This window comes from Vigna unguiculata, chromosome 2 (genome assembly GCF_037176805.1).
Source record: "Vigna unguiculata cultivar grain cowpea cultivar isolate G323 ecotype 2 chromosome 2, ASM3717680v1, whole genome shotgun sequence".
NCBI lineage: Eukaryota > Viridiplantae > Streptophyta > Magnoliopsida > Fabales > Fabaceae > Vigna > Vigna unguiculata.
The window spans coordinates 26,427,781-26,445,012 of record NC_140793.1 but is presented as its reverse complement, the minus strand read 5'-3'; the positions used below and the strand labels follow the sequence as shown (position 1 = coordinate 26,445,012).

General features: G+C 32.2%; 1 protein-coding gene across 2 annotated transcripts; it reads left to right on the top strand.

Moving 5' to 3' along the window:
* Positions 1 to 13,694: 13,694 nt before the first annotated feature.
* On the top strand, positions 13,695 to 16,555 carry LOC114173414 (polygalacturonase 1 beta-like protein 2). 2 transcript variants are annotated; one of them, XM_028057794.2, is made up of 3 exons: positions 13,695 to 13,832; positions 14,078 to 14,402; positions 14,509 to 16,555. In XM_028057794.2, the coding sequence occupies exons 2-3, from the start codon at positions 14,349 to 14,351 to the stop codon at positions 16,333 to 16,335; spliced, it is 1,881 nt and encodes a 626-aa protein (XP_027913595.1). In that variant the 5' UTR covers positions 13,695 to 13,832; positions 14,078 to 14,348; the 3' UTR covers positions 16,336 to 16,555. The 2 variants fall into 2 exon arrangements, with proteins under 2 accessions (XP_027913595.1, XP_027913596.1); XM_028057795.2 differs by having other exon boundaries at positions 13,747 to 13,837.
* Positions 16,556 to 17,232: the final 677 nt, after the last annotated feature.

Below are 17,232 nucleotides of genomic sequence, written 5' to 3'. Positions count from 1 at the left end.
AACGTCATGATAGTTGCATATGAAATTGGTAATGTTGGTGAAAATTTTGGAAGGTAGTGAGTGGTGCCTCATAACTACCACCTTAAAATATGTAGTTTGTATGGTTGATTCGGGACAAATAGATACCGACATTAGGATGAGATAAATGAAATAGGCTTAACCATATATATGTGTTCTACATTGTTTAGGGTAGAGTTCAGAACTCAGTAAGGGTTTCTAACTAATGCTAAAGCTTTACCAAATGGGGCATGCCATTTTAGTTTTGTTCAAGCTTTCTTACAAGTTTCAAATGTGTCTTTGACTTTTATCATTGTCTTAGTTGTATACAAGTGATGTTTTTTTTTTTTTTTTTAAATTGTTAATTGCCACTAAAGTGATGCTTTTCTTTTGCTTCTATATGTATCAAAAGGTATACATAGGAATTTTGTGATACTTAGTTGGTAAATGCAATAATTTTTCATTCAAATAGCATACATATATTATAAAGTTATTTGAATACATTATGTCAAATATTTACATAGATGGTACATTTTGTTTCATGTCAAGATGTGAATTGTGATTGAAGGGAAACCGGTTGAAAAAAAAATTAGAATTCGATTTCTAAATAATCGAATTTAGAATTGATTTTTTTTTTCATTTACACGAAGGAGGAAGAGATTTTCTAAATAAGAAAATTTTATAAAAAATAACCGTAAAGCCATATTACTTTTTGATTCCTTAAAGTTTATGGATATGTTACCCTAAAGTCTTATATCTTATCTAGCTAAACTATATATACAACTTTTGTTTTTTACTCATCATTATATATACAAATAAAACCATATTACTTTTTGATTCCTTAAAGTTTATGGATATGTTACCCTAAGTCTTATTGAGTATATTAGATACTTTTGGCCGTGGATAATATTCTGCCAACTATTCAATTTATAGAAGAATTATAAACAAAAGCAAGTTGAAAACAAACAAACAAAATGAAAACAATTACAAATCACTCGAGAGTGATGCATTACGTATTAAATGTCTAAATGCGTAGGTCTTTAAAACAATAATTTTGGGGTCTTTCGACTTATATTATTTTTTTAATATGGTAGTTCTAACTTTTTTTTTAATTCCTAATGATTTAATCTCACTAAATTTTTGTAACTAGCATTTGGAATTACAAGAATTAGCAACATAATAGCATAATATTGTGTAATAGTAGATGTACTACAAGGTAAGAGTTGCAAATGGATGTGACAAGACAGTAACAACTTCGATTGTTGGAGATTTATTGTTTAGCCAATAATGGCCTTGAGTTTGGAATGAGGGTGGTTGGATCTATTATTAAAAAAATAAGAGTAACATTTTCAAAGACTAAAATAAAAATTATTTTCCTTTCACTATAGGAATTAATGATTAAAGAAATATATTTTTATAAAAAAAATAAATGAAAAACTACTTAAAAAGTGTCATCTTATATCGTAAAAGAAATTATCAAAATCGTTAAAAAAGTATTTCCCTAGATATTAATGCTCGTGTTCCTAATAAGAGAAATATTATTAACAGAATTTTATACTGAATGAAATTTAACATATAACTATTATTTGTGTTCTGAACGAGTCAAATTACATAAAATTTCCACCTTTTACACACCAACAGAATTAAAATAATCAAATATACCACCTTGCACTGCCTAAGTTATTTGACTCGTTGAATTTTTAAAACAGTTTTTCTCAACTGTAACAAAAATAATGAAAATCAAACTACATGTGTTTTTGTTTTATGCAAAATGACATGCTTCTTCCTTCACCATTTCTTGTCTTTGATTTACTTTTATACAAAGTAAATAATCGGTTTAATAGTAAGACTAGTGCACTGCATATAACTTCATCTCATTGATTTTGATACTGATGTACTAATCGGTTCTTAATCTGCATGATATATAGTGCTAATGAATCCAAACCGAAAACCTTTTCGTGGTCCATAGCTATCAAATACCATGTGCATTTGAGACTTCAATATGAAGCTTATCTTGTGGCAAAACAAGTGAAAAATGGGTCAGTACTTCAGATAGCATTCAGTGTATGACAGAGTTTGGCTTCACAAGGAAGTTTGATTTGATATCTTGCTAACTCTTTGTAGGGTGCATTTACAGATCTATTTTCTAGACACAAGTTAAGATGATATTCTCATTACCACAATATGAAAGATTAGCCTGAGCCACATATTCTACATCTGATAACATTCTGTAGATCAAAGTTTCATGATTCATATTATTTTATGAATCTGCAGAATGCTGAGATTTTGTACTAATGGCGAGATTTTGTACTAAAAACAGATGTTAAATACACAGAACCAAGCATACTGATTTTCTATAACATCATGCTTAAGTTTTCCTTTATTATTTGTGTTCTCTCTCTCAAAATTCGGTCTTTAAGGAACATGTTGGAGTTCCCGTAGTTGACTTAAGGGAATAAGACTTTGGTTGTTGTTGTTGTTTTCTCTTTCCACTCATGCATGCACGCAAGAAGTAGAATCTTCCAGTGTGATGAAACAGAAGGTGAAGGACTTAGAAAATGAGAAAAAAATGAGGGAAGCATGAAGCACATGTTATTCTTCTAATTAAACTAAACCATTTTTAATCCATTTGTAAGAGATCACAGAACTTGAAATCATGCTTAATAACAATGTTTTGGTCCTAAAAAACACTATCATACAGAAGTCTCTGCTATAATCAAGCTACTGATTATTGACTTTAAATTCATGAGAGAAGTGAGTGTTTGATTGGAATGGATTACCCAAATATTTTTGTGAAATTTAAAGACAACGATGCTGCTTCACTCTCAATATTAGAGAACTAGTTACTTGGATCGGAACATTTCTTGCTTTTCTACTCGAGAGCATGTGGAATGTTGACTTTTTCATTTTATTTATTCTTGAAGGTTCAACGTAAAATATTGAACTGACAAATCCCTCTGTCCAAAAAGAAAAGAGAAGTGAGATACACTTTGCAGCAGAATAAAAGAATATTATCGGGAAGGCATAGATTAGAGTTACCGAATCTTTATTCTATACAAATACTATAGAAAATTAAAGGTAAAAACTTACTAATGATTTTGTCTTTTAACCAAGAAAAGAGAATGCACGTGGCATCACATGAACTCTAGAAGTTAAGATGAAGAGTTCTCCTCATTGAAAGTTGAAACAACTGTTTTGGTTTATGAAAGAATTGTGCTTAGTATTTCTTTTGAACTGAACGTCATAATTACTTGTTCCCACGCAAGAACTGTAAGCAAAAGTTAAGCAAGTAGTAGTTTTAGACACTCATTACTAAATAAAGGGGATTAGGAAAGTGATTTTGTATTTCATTATGTATTCAATCATGGCACGTGATTAGGTTATACTAATGTAGTGATGACTTATTTGCTCTGGAATCAAATAAATGGTTTCTTTTTGCTCAAATGAATATTTCTGGGATTATTAGGTAATAGCTAGTCTGTATCTTGTGGAACTTCAGAACATGCAAGTTTCAACCAAATTTGTCATGTGTTAGAGGTCTAATCATATCAGTTACAGTTATGTTTTGCCATCTTGATTAATTTGCGGGCACGTTATGTGGTCCAATGCTAAATAGGACAACAAGCCTCTACTTACGTATTCATAAGTCATTTTCTTTTCCAGGTGAATTGTGTGGATGTGATACCACTAATGGATCTATATATGGATAGATTCATAGGAGAAACACAATAACAATGAAACCTGAGTCCAATCTATATAAGGTATTGACTTTATCTCCGACCCAAAATCTTAAGGTAATGGGTTTATAGTCTTCATCTTTATATGATACTCAACTTTTCTATTGTTAGATAAAATTAATTGTGAAATCGTTTTCCATTTTGTATATTTGTTAGAAGTGCCCTACAAAATCGTTTTCCATTTTGTATACTATTTTTAGTCAATGTGGGACTTCCAACACACCTTCTCACGTTGAGGTATATACATCTCGTGCATGAGACTAGAAATGGGTAGTCCGATAGCGGTCCGAGATAACGGGTGGAACTATATACCCAAGAAACAGAAATTTCGCTAGGATACGCTTTAACCAAGGACTCTGATATCATGTTAGAAGTGGAGTTTAAGCCTAATTCAACTCCACAAAACCGGATTGTAAGGTGAGGTTTGCACTCCACTAATATACTATCTCTGATCCCTAAGATAGGTTTATGATCTTCATCTTTATATGGTACTCAACTTTTTCATTATTAGATAAAATTAATTGTGAAATCGTATTCCATTTTAAATATTGGATCATAGAGAGAAAGACACAGATCAGAGCATGCAGGAAACCAAGTTAGGCATGTGGGGTACTGAGATGAGATAAATAAATGCTCTACAACTCTTCTTTTGCTTTAATAATGAAATGAACATCTCTGAAAAGTTGGAAAACACTAAGATAATGGAAAACGTGTGAATCAGCAATACAGAGCTGCAGATATTGGCCAGAGACAATTTCAACTAGTGTGCTTGAAAACAATCCTTTTGTTTGAAGGATCACATTTGGGTCCATGGCATGTATTATTATGTCTCACAATTACCTACATACAAATTCATATTCAAATTCAAACTCCATATAAAAAATATTCGACAATAATGGTAAGATATTTTGTGGAAGAAGGGATAAACTGAATATAACTATGGCAACTTAATCCGTTCCTTCTTGTCTGACAAAGTGCATAGCAGCATAGGTGCTAGTACAGTAATATTTTCTGAATATACACCATTAACTGATTAAAGAAGATGGAGAATGCCAAATTTCTGGGGCCAACTGATACGATATGTAGTACAAGAAATCATAAACTCAGAATAAATTCATCCAGAGATGTATTTGAAGCTATTCAAAATCACATCTGATGCATCAAACCCCTACTCACAATTAATGAGGTTGCTTTGTACATATCTAGCTAAAAACCAAAAGTATAGAACATAAATGATGGTGGGTGTGAGAGGTACCTGTACCATGCCTGAATCATTGATGAATTTTAACTTCGGTTAATGTTGGAAATTTAAGTGAGTTTAAGTCTCATATTGGATAAAAATAAGAAAGTTGAACAATATAATAAAATAAAAAACGGTTAATGTTAAAAATTTAAATGTGAATCTAAGTTCTGTATATATTAGGTACATATAAAGATGAAAAAGTTGAACAATATAAGATAAAAGATCCACAAAACTATTATTTTAAGATTTTGAATCGAAAATGATATGCTGATGTGATTTAAACTCAGATCTTATCAGTGATATTTATCTTTCCGGTGAACCTTTCCTCAGTAGACTCATAAGTTAAGAATAACAAATGAATACAATTCGTGTCAGATATTTCTTGTTAGAACATTGCTTAAATAACAGTGACAAATTGACCATTTGTTCAAAAGTCAAATGCTTAAACTTTGAACCAATTTGTTGACTAGTCTTATCAGACATGCAAGTACTTCCAAGTCTCATCATCATGACCCTGAGCAGAGCATTCATTTCCCATATCCAATTCAGAAATTTCATTTTTTTTTCATGTGCTGCAATACTGAAACTCATTGATGGATTCCACATATGGGGAAGTTGGTGACAGTGCCATTTCTGTCGTCATTTTCACATACTAAGATCTTCACAACACTCATAATAATACTAAGATCTTTCTAACCATTAACTTGGTCTTATAAAATTGTATGGTCCTTGTTCAATAGACTTGCATTTGGATGAGTTACACTAATGATGAAAACTTTGCTTAAAAACTAAAGTTAAGAAACACTGACTTGGATATAACTAAGTGTTAAAATAAATTAAAGTTTAGCTGACAAAGTTCTCAAAATATATATTAAACAAAGGGTGAAATTTCTATGAAAAGAAGAGATATGCTCGTGGTTTTGTTTAATTTGTGAACAAACACATTAAAAGTCACCCATTATCTACAACCATTCTGATTTCAACAGAGTTTCTTACTGCTATTGAGATGAAGAACGTGACAGAACTAAAGACTGAATTATTATGTTCTGCAATTAAAGCTAAAGTTGAGAGAGGCATCAAGCAGAGAAAAGGGAAAACACAAATTTTATAAACCAACATGTATCATAAATAAGAATCTTAGTTTATTCATGTTCTTTCTCTTCTTTCTAAGGTTTTGTTCTTTAATTTGCTACTACTGTGTCAATCTATTCAAGCAATTAATTGAACTCAACTAACGATCTCAAAAGGTGAACTTACCAAATTTGTTTCATGTTTTATACAGTTTTACCTCTAGGACAATGATTAAAGAATTAGATAGAAAAAAATATATTCAAAACCATGAAATGAATTTGATTTTTCTGTAATTAAAATTAAAATTTACATGTTAGTCTATGAACTTAGGGAGAGATGCAATGAATAATGTTTTAAAAAATAAGATGCACATGTTAATGTTAGTTTATGAAAGAAGTTCAACGAACTTTAATTTCTTCTATAAAGATATTAAAAGTTTAACTAAAGAGGGTGTTGATGGCATTAAATATTATGCTTTTTAGTATAAAAAGTTATGCATTATTGGTATAACGATTAATCATTATTACTAACATTATTAATCGTTATATCTTACAATACATATATGACTTTTAAAGTACAATAAAATATATTAAAAATCTTAGCTCAGATGTAGGTAATATGACAAAAGATTTAATATTATTGTAAATACTTTTCGAAGTTATAAAACTTACACAAGAATTTCTATTAGTTTAATTTGTTTCAATCTTTTTACATTGAAGCTGAGTTTTCAGTGTATATATTTGGAAATACTGGAGTTTTATCACAGGTAATGTATTCAGATCATTCTGCAAATAATTATTGTTGTTATTGATATTACAAGCATTACTATTTAGTGATAAAGTTATGTGATAATGTGACATTCAAAGTCGTTTCTTTTCTGTGATGGTTTCAGAAAATTAGCCAATGGAGGAAGAATGATGCAGAAACAGCACAAGTACTTTATTCTGAGTGTGGTACAAAATCCATGTGCCATCAAATTGTGAAGAACACACCAAAGAACTTGACACGTTTAATTGTGGTAAAGGGGTGTTTTATTGTTTGACATTGAGCATTTGAATTTGCAAGATGAGTGTTGAAAGATTGAAAGAGGGTATTGGTGATGGTGTGTGATATCCGAAAAGATGAAAAATTTGATGCTGTCATTTTCCTCTTATTCTTGTGTATTCTGTTTTCCACATTTTGTTAGTATTGAGTATGCGTGTTAATTGGGTCCATCATCACATGTGTTCTAAAAACCGCGTACCTTATATATCAAACAAATCTCTTACAATCATCATCTTTCCTTTTCCTTTCTCCTTCCACATGTGTCTTTCATTATCTTTCACCAACTATTCACAGATTCCAAACTATTTCTCACTAATTATCCTTTCTCATACTTCTTAAAACATAACATTAGTAGAGTTACCACACCATCCATCACTTCCATTTATCTACAATACTAACGCCAACTTGAGTGCATTGCTGAGTAAAATCCTCAGAATCATTTTATTAATAAAGAAATAATATAATATAAAAAAATACATAGACAATTCTCTCATGTTCTTTTGATCCCAAGTACACTCACAACCTCAATTTAGCTATAGCTCACAACACTATTACAAGAGAATAAGAAAAGTCAAACACTAGCTCAAAGTGTCTTTGACTTAGGACAAGGAACATCATGAACTTAGATTCCATTATATAGTCACTAACATCCACCTGCTAGGTTATCATAGACGATGCGTGACTTTTCAAGACATGTTATTTTCATCCGTCCAACGTGTATACATGTTACATATGTTTTTGGTCCCTTAATTTTTAGAGAAAATTAAAATTAGTCCCTTTTTAAATTTCAGCATTTCCCAACTTTAAAAATGTGTGATTTTATTACTTTCAACTAAATTTTGTTAATTTTATTTGATGTTTCAAGCGTGTTTCATGATAACATTTGAATTTATAAGAGATTTTGACACATTTCCATTTCAATGTTAATTGAGAAGCGTATTTCAAGCGTCAAATAAATTGAATTAAAAAAAAACTAAATTTACGTATTTCTAAAGTTGAATGACAAAATTGTACCAAAATTTCTCAAGATTAACTAATTTTAATTTTCATTTCAAGTTAAAAGACCAAAAACATATTTAACTTTATATATAAATAAAGTTTGTTGTACAAATTTATTTTATAATGATAAACTAGGTTTAAACTTAGTTATCGAAAAGAGATGACACCAATAAAATATATATTTAATCTATATATATATATATATATATATATATAAATAAGAGATTCAGTACATCAAATACAATTTTTTTAAGATAATATATTTATAAATTTTCATTTTTATACGGTATTATTTGATTACTATTGTATAATCATAAATATCCAATTTTGCTCCAAAAGATATTTGTCTCAATGCATAAAATTAAATTATGAAACAATTAAAATAGAAAGAAGTATGAAAGATATTTGTTTTGTCCATCTTATGATATTATAACATAATCTATCCACTTGTGCAAAAGGGAACATGGCTAGGGTTTTATAGAGCACTAGAATTTAACAAGACCTATATTTTTAATCCCAGATGACGGTTTGTACAGGAGAAAAACAAAAGAACATAAGAAATAATAATGGTTGGTGTGTTAGTTTACGAAGGTGAAATTAAGGTGAGAAATTAAAAAAAGAAGAAGCAAAATTTGGTCACAATCGGAAGTGACATAGTTCAAACAAAGCATATCTCGAAATAACTGAGGAAACACGTCCTTAAGCACAAATGCAAACAAGTAAAATCTATAAAGTAACATTTTTTCCTTCCATGAATTGCAAAATGTGCCATTTTCACGAGCCTTTGTCACTGTCCTTCACCATTATGCATTTCTTGTTGCAAACACCAAAGATGGATCACGAAAAGGTTGGGGGCAATTACAAAACAAAATTATTAGCGGCTAAACGCGTTCAATTTTATAATAAACATGCTCGCTCACTAATCATCAACTGCCACGTGTCCCTCCCTGTCTTCACCGCCTTCACTTGTGATTCTCGTTCTGTCTTATTCTCCCAACTCTTCTCACTTAATCACAAACGTCTCATATCAGCCTTCTATTCTTTTTAAAATTACCATTTTTTTTTAAATCAGTATTTTAATAATGCGTGCTTCTTTTTTTATTTTTATTAATGATAATAATATCACATAACCATCCTCTTTATTGTTTTCTCACTTTTGGCCCAGCCATAGGGGAGATTGTGTGATAGTATATTATAGAAATTGATGACACTTTAAAATCACAAATCAAAGTTTGAAACTTATACTTTAATGAAGTAATTTGATTTTATGATTAGAGATGACTAACAAAAGTTGTATTCAGGAATATAATTTGTGAAAGATATTAAATAGATATCTTTAATTTTTTAATGGATACTTTCAAGTAATGAATACATTGGAATATTTAATTTCTTGTTTGTTGATGAAGTGAATACATATATTATGGTATTTGATTTGCATATACATGTTATCCGCTCATAATTATTATTTATAATAATTATTAATGAGATTTATTTTAAAATTTTTTGAAATCAAGTGATCAAAATAAAGTTACTATGTAAAAGAAATATTAATTATTGAAGAATAATATAAATTTGACTTTATATATTTTTATTTTTGTATAGGCCTATAAAATTAAAGTTATTTAAAAAAAGATTAATTTTTTTAAATTTATATTTTTGTACAACTCATTCAAATTTGCATTGCATTAATATTTTAGTGAGTAATTTATTTTTTCACTTTAAAATTAATTTTATATTGTAAGTGTTTGTTTTTAAATAATTTTATTTAAAATTAAAATATCCACAAGTATCTATGGGTGTAAAAAAAATCAACAAATATTTTTTGTAGATTAAAGTGGATTGTTTATAGTGAATTAGTAGTGTCTTATGTTAGGAATCAATTAAGGAATAATAGTTATATTTTGTTCCTCAATAATTTAATGACTTGGACTTAGCTAAGGGTGATTCCCTTGTACATATCTTATTTTGTATATCTATGAACGATTTTTGAGGGAGAATAGTCCTTGACTGTAATTTTCTTATAATAAGAGGTTAATATAAGAAGAAAGAATACTTTGGTACAACAATATTTTAAGTTCATGATGTTTCAAGGAGAAAACATCTAGGATGTGCAAAAATATTTCACTCTTATATTGAATAATTTATTGGTTATGAATGTCCAGTTTTAGTTGGTGTTTCTGCTATCATCTTGGTGAGCTTAGAGCATTCTTCCATCACCTTGGGAAAGAAGCTTGACAAAGAAAAATTAAACATAACTTTTTTGAAAAAAATTGAACAAAATATGACTTAAAATATTACATTTCTAACTTATGACTCCTTGTGACAGAGCTAAGTATTGTCTATAAGATCACAATTTGACCAATACCAAACCAAATCACCTACTAGTAATTGCACCTTGTTCCTTATGTTATCAACTTGCCTATTCATCATTATGTTCGAATCAAATTGGATTTTAGTTGAGTTATCAATGTGCATCTTTTTGTTCCAAGTCCTCTTTCATTGTTGGTAGATCCATATATGACTTACATTGTATATGATCAAAGTAGAAAGATTTCTTCCATTTGTTGCTATAAAAGGAGTCATACTCAAACTCATATAGGTTATTGTATTATATTGATATTCAATCCATACTCAAACTCATATAGGTTATTGTATTATATTGATATTCAAACCATGCTAAAATCTTATACCAAAGTTTGAGATACTAAACATCCAAAACATATTTTCAAACATTTATTCAGCCAAATTGATCATCTGACTAATAAAGATGATATACAAAAGTGATCACTAATATTGTCTTTATTGTCTTTTGTAACTTAAATAAGTGTTAACAAATTTTATTAATAAAGACTCTTTCATCTTCATAGACTATAAACTTTTTAATATCCTATAAACCACAATTTTAATTAATTTCACAATAATTGTTTTGTTATTATACTATGCTTTCAAAGCTATACAATTATTATATTTTGATAATGATAATAGAATACCTAAACTATAAGATTAATCTTATGACATAATCCATTACAACATCCTTTAACACTTGATTCTTAAATTAATTACTCAAAGTGATTGAGGCAAACTAGCATGAATAATGGTAGTAGCTTATCTTATTGACATATTTAACATAATTGCACAAATGCTTAGCTATCTTATTTTATCTTAGACAAATAAAGTTAAAGACATGGTTCAAGTGATACTTCTATGAATTCCTACATGACCATCAAAGGAAAGATTAATTCACGAAGAATTTTGTTGGATCAAATTTGATTGTGCAAGTACAACGTTATACAACGACAACTATACAAATATTATCGTAAAAAATCCACTAGTGACATTTGTATTTCGTGTTAAACATATAATGATTATTATTTTTAATCGTTGTCCTAAGTATCTTATAATGACATTTTTTTTTTTATGGATTTGACACCATAGCTACATACCATATAACAATAGTTATTTTGACTCGTCATTATATGTAACTTAAAATGATGATGCTTAATAACAATGATTGAAAAAATAATTGTCTATGAAACTTTATATATTGCATTGCGTCTAATATTTCTTCTTCGAGTTTCTTTCGTTTTTCTCTCTTCTCTTCTCCTTCCTTCTCCTTGGTCGGCGTCCACCTTCACATTCATCACAATAATTCATGTTCTCGTTATTATGAGTATCCATTATAGTTTTCCATCACCCATTATCTCATTATTGGTTGTGTCTTCCTTTAAAAACTCCATTGATTGTATTTTCACAAATGTATTTCAATTTGATTTATGTTGTCATCATCGGTACTCTTATTAGATTATCTTTGTCGTGAGAAACATATTGCATTTTTATGGTTTTAAAATATATTTTGATTGCATTATAATTGTTTATATTAATTATTTTGTTGAAATCCTTGAAATTGATTCAAAAGGTTTGTATTTTCATTGTGGTATACTTTTCTACTAATACATAAATTTGAACATAGTAAATTCGTCAACTATTCTATACACACATTATTAAAAATATTAATTTTTAATGACAAATTAAACATTCTAAAATTATCGTTAACAATTTTTAGTTGTCATTAAAACCTCGTTTTTGTGATAGTATAACTTAATACAAATTTTAATATAGTAACTCTTTTTCAAATGCAAAATAAAAATAATAGTTAAGTAATGTTATTTTTATAGTAAAAAATAATTAAGTTTTTAAGCTGATCATGTATGAAACGTGAAATGTACATTTTTATTTAAAAATTAATAATCTATCAATAATTTGGATATGTAACTTAGCTCTGTAATAGCATTGTAGACAATTGTGCACATAAAATTCATTTAATCACTGACTTACAAATATTACTTTGTTATGGATAAGTTGCATTTTTTTTATATTGATTTTTCAACTATGAAAGTTAAAAATATGTATTTTAAAATAAAGTTTGCTACAGAAAACATAGAGCTCGGCGAATCAAAATTGAAAAATGACTATACTATATTACGGTATCCATAAGATGTTTTAAACTCAACTTTAATTATGTTGTCAATTAATACCTATATAATAACAATAATAATGGTAGTAAATACGAGCATATATACATCCACAAATTTGCGTTTTAAACTTGTCAAAATCAATTTTACACCGTCATTCATTTACTCATTATTTATGTTATAAAAAAAAATTCAAATACTTCATTGATTTTCATTTTTTATCATAATATCAATTTGATATATAATAAAAATATGAAAATCAAATTAAAATTTTGATAAAAAAAAACTAACAAATTATTTTAACCTAAAAAAATAATAAATCTGGTTATATGAATATATAAGTTATTTCACACCATTATTAAAGTTAATAAGAAAAAAATGAAAATTAAAAGCAAGAAGTTAGTGATCAAAAGGAAATCTATATTCATATGTACTTAAAACCAAATTAGTTTGTTATATATATATATATATATATATATATATATATATATATATATATCATAAATTTGTTAAAAAATTAAAAAATAAGTAAAAAATAATATTGTTGGAGGTGAGTTAAGTTATGACTTATTAGAACTTCAAAGTAAAATTGTAATATTTCATACAACTTTTTTGTGTGAATTTATGAAAAAGAAATTCTATGTGATTTTGTTTTTGAAATTGTGATTAGTCCATGTGACTTAGTCTATAATTGGTAATTGTTTTACCTGACTTGTTTATTTTCGTAATTTTTAAACAAATTTAATCCAAATATATAAAAAACACACTTTAAATAGGAGTAGTTTCTCCAATAACAAGAAGTGAGTGTGCATTTATGTTTTGAATAAGAGTAAGTGTTTATATGATGAGCAATTTTAGCGCAGCAGGGAGTGCAATATAGGTGGATCTTTTGTTGACCGGAAATTACTTCACAATTAAGGATGCATTTCAAGTGCGTGAGAAGCCATCAAGTTTTTTCTGCTGCTCATGGTTGACATTGTTCAGCTATGCAGTGATGTGTGAATCAATAATATCCAACATTCTTTCTCTTTTACACCAATTCTTTATTTATTTACCAATAGTAAAACCAGGAAATAAATAAAAAAATCAGTGGTGCGAAGTAAAAGAGAGTTGAACCACATTCCTAGTTCAATCTTTTACCGCGTATGGTGCATAAGAATTAGAATGCGCGTTTTCACTTTTCTATGCCTATAAATACGCCCACATCCCCATGTGTGGCTATGCATCAAAATTTCTAGTTCATGCAAACACTGCAGCAATCAAGAAGAGGTGAGGTGAACCCTTCATCTTCCTTTCGTAACCAAAAAAATTCAATGCCTACTCTATAAGTTTTTTCCATTATCGCTATTATTGCCTCATTGCACTTTTTCCTATTACCCTCTTCTTTTTGTTTTGCACCATTTGTACTCACTCTTCCCAGTTCACCCACTGTGATTAGAGTAAATAATCAATAGTTTAATGTCCACAGCAAATTAATAGTGCGTGTTTTGAATTTTTGTGAATGTACATTGCAGGAACTTCTCAGCATTCACACACAGGAGCATGGAACATTGAAGGCCCAATATAAAGTCACATTCTTACACTTTCACTCTTCACATAACACACTTCTCTTTCTCTCTCTCTCGGACACACTCATGTAATATAAATTTCTGAGTACAGCTTCACAAGACCACAAAACTTTTCAAGTCTCTTACCCTTCTTTTTCTTCCCCTCATTTCTCACTCACGGGAAATTGAAAAAAAGGGGAAAATCGAACAAAAAGAGAAAAAAAGGAGTGAGAATAACATGAACGAACAACTCACGCTGCTCTGTCTCTTTATCCTCTTCTCATCTCTCAGTGTAAGCACAGCTTTTCCTCACTGTCACTGTTACAAGTCTGGATTTTTCCGATTCTTTTATTCATGCCATTGCCACTTCTCAAAAGGGTATTCTTCACTCAATGCAGGTCACGTTCGCCGGGGCCGCCGACGGAGACAAAAACCCGTTCACGCCCAAAGCCTACGCGATTCGCTATTGGGACAAAGAGATCCGCAGCACGCTGCCCAAGCCTCCGTTTATTTTGTCCAAGGCGTCGCCGCTGAGTGCGGTGGAGTCCGCGGCGTTTGTGAAACTCGCGGCTCAGAACGCGCTTGACCAGCGGCTGCCGGAATTCTGCGCCGCCGCGAAGCTCCTCTGCTTCCCGGAGGTGGGGTCCAGCCTTGAGAAGCACGACAAAGACGCCAACTTCGCTGTGTACAGAGACAAGAACTTCACCAACTACGGAACGGGTCGACCCGGTGGAGTGGATTCGTTCAAGAACTACTCAGAAGGGGAGAATATTCCGGTGAACGATTTCCGGCGCTACAGCAGGGACTCCGCCGGGCACAAGGACAGTTTTTTGAGCTACAGCACCGAGGGGAACGTGGTGCAGCAGAGCTTCCACACTTACGCCGCCGGAGCCACAGGCGGAACTGGCGATTTCAAGCGCTACTCTGACGAGACCAACGTCCCGAATCTCGATTTCACCTCCTACTCCGACGACGCCAACGGGAGAACCCAGTCGTTCAATTCTTACTCCGAAAACGGCAATGCCGGAGAGCAATCGTTCTCCTCGTACGGTAAAAACGGCAACGGTCCGACCAACACGTTCAACTCTTACGGGACAGGGTCCAACGTTGTGGGCTCCGGGTTCAACAACTACGCCGAAAACGCAAATGCCCCCAACGACACCTTCAAAGGCTACGGCGTCGACATGAACAACCCCACCAACACGTTCTCCAACTACGCCGCCGGCGGAAACGGCGCCGTCGAGAAGTTCTCCAATTACCGCGACAGGGCGAACGTGGGCGCCGACTCCTTCAGCTCGTACGCGAAATCCGCAAACGCCGCCGACATCGGTTTCAGCACCTACGGCAAATCCTTCAACGAAGGCACCGACGCGTTCATCTCGTACGCGAAATCCTCGAACGGCGGCACGAAGGTGGGTTTCACTTCGTACGGCGTGAACAACACCTTCAAGGAGTACTCAAAAGAAGGCCCCACTTTCTCGTTCTCGAAGTACACGAACGTGAGCACAACGCTGAGCGTTTCGGCAACCGCGGCGAGTGGCAAGATGGTAAATAAGTGGGTGGAGCCGGGTAAATTCTTCAGGGAGAAGATGATGAAGGAAGGAACGGTGATGCCGATGCCTGACATAAGAGATAAAATGCCGGAAAGGTCGTTTTTGCCCCGGAGCATTTTGTCCAAATTACCGTTTTCCGTTTCCAAGATGGACGAATTGAAGCGCGTGTTCCGAGCCTCTGATAACGGTTCCATGGAAAGGATGATGCGCGAGAGCTTGGAGGAATGCGAGCGTGCGCCGAGTCGCGGCGAGACGAAACGGTGCGTTGGGTCTCTGGAGGACATGATCGACTTCGCCACGTCCGTTTTAGGGCGAAACGTCGCCGTTCGGAGCACGGAGAACGTGAAGGGGTCGAAGAAGAGTGTGATGGTGGGACCCGTTACGGGAATCAACGGTGGTAAAGTCACCCAATCCGTGTCCTGCCACCAGAGCCTGTTCCCGTACCTCCTCTATTACTGCCACGCGGTTCCTAAGGTTCGGCTCTACCAAGCGGATCTTCTCGACCCGAAAACGAAGACCAAGATCAACCACGGCATTGCCATCTGTCACTTGGACACCTCCGATTGGAGCCCCACCCACGGAGCCTTTCTCTCTCTCGGGTCCGCCCCGGGTCGGATCGAGGTTTGCCACTGGATCTTCCAGAACGACATGGCCTGGACCATTGCCGATTGAGAATATCTCTGAATAAGAATCACCTCTATAGGAAATCAATCAAAGCTAAAGTGTCAAAAGCGCTAAGAAAACTTAGCCCCTTGAATTATTTGTTTTTAGTTTGAAAATTAAGTTATGTATTTTTTTCAATTCATAGAAAAGTTGGGAGTTATGGGTTTTACTAAGAAGAAGAAGAAGGTATATTAATTTATATGAAGATGATGATTATTATTTACTCCAACCATGACTCATGACTCATGACTGTTGTTGTTGTTATGATTACTGTTAACTTTTTTGTTTTGAGTTTGATGTTGTGTGTGTATGTATGTTTTGTAGTGGTTATTTGTGAGTTTGGGTGGTTGTGAATGTTTGGTTGTGGTTGAATTATTGTTGACACGAGAAGAGTCGATGAGGAGACAAAAAGACACAGGATCCAGATTGTGCATGCTGATAAATTGTAGAGAGGGAGGAGAATTAGAGGGTTTTTCCAGATATATACAAAGGCATGTGAAGTGAAGGATGAGGTGGTCCTTAAACCCCCCAAAACATGCTCTTGTATTGGTCTGGGAGGAGTTCACGGGACAGCTATTGTTGCCCAATGTCCAAACGAGACTCTAACAAATTAAACTATAATAATGAGAGTGTGTCCATGCACCTTGGCTTCACTTCTAAGCTCATCTCAAAATTTGAGCACACAAATTGCGATTTTTGTTCTCTTTCAACTAAACGTCTAATCACCCCTTTGTCTTTCCTTTTGCTCCATTTTAAAATACACTACCCTCCTTCTTTCTATCACTTCCAAGGACACACACTCCCTACAATTTCAACTCGTGAACTCAAATCTCATACGCTTCTACAGTTGTATCGACTCGGATCTTCTGCACAAAAGTTCATTCTAGTCATTTAATTAATTAAGTT

Excerpts from the sequence above, each read along its gene's own strand:
- LOC114173414 (XM_028057794.2), top strand. The coding sequence starts at position 14,349 with ATGAACGAACAACTCACGCTGCTCTGTCTCTTTATCCTCTTCTCATCT. Across the intron at positions 14,403-14,508 it reads TCCTCTTCTCATCTCTCAGT|GTCACGTTCGCCGGGGCCGC; the intron begins GTAAGCACAGCT and ends CACTCAATGCAG.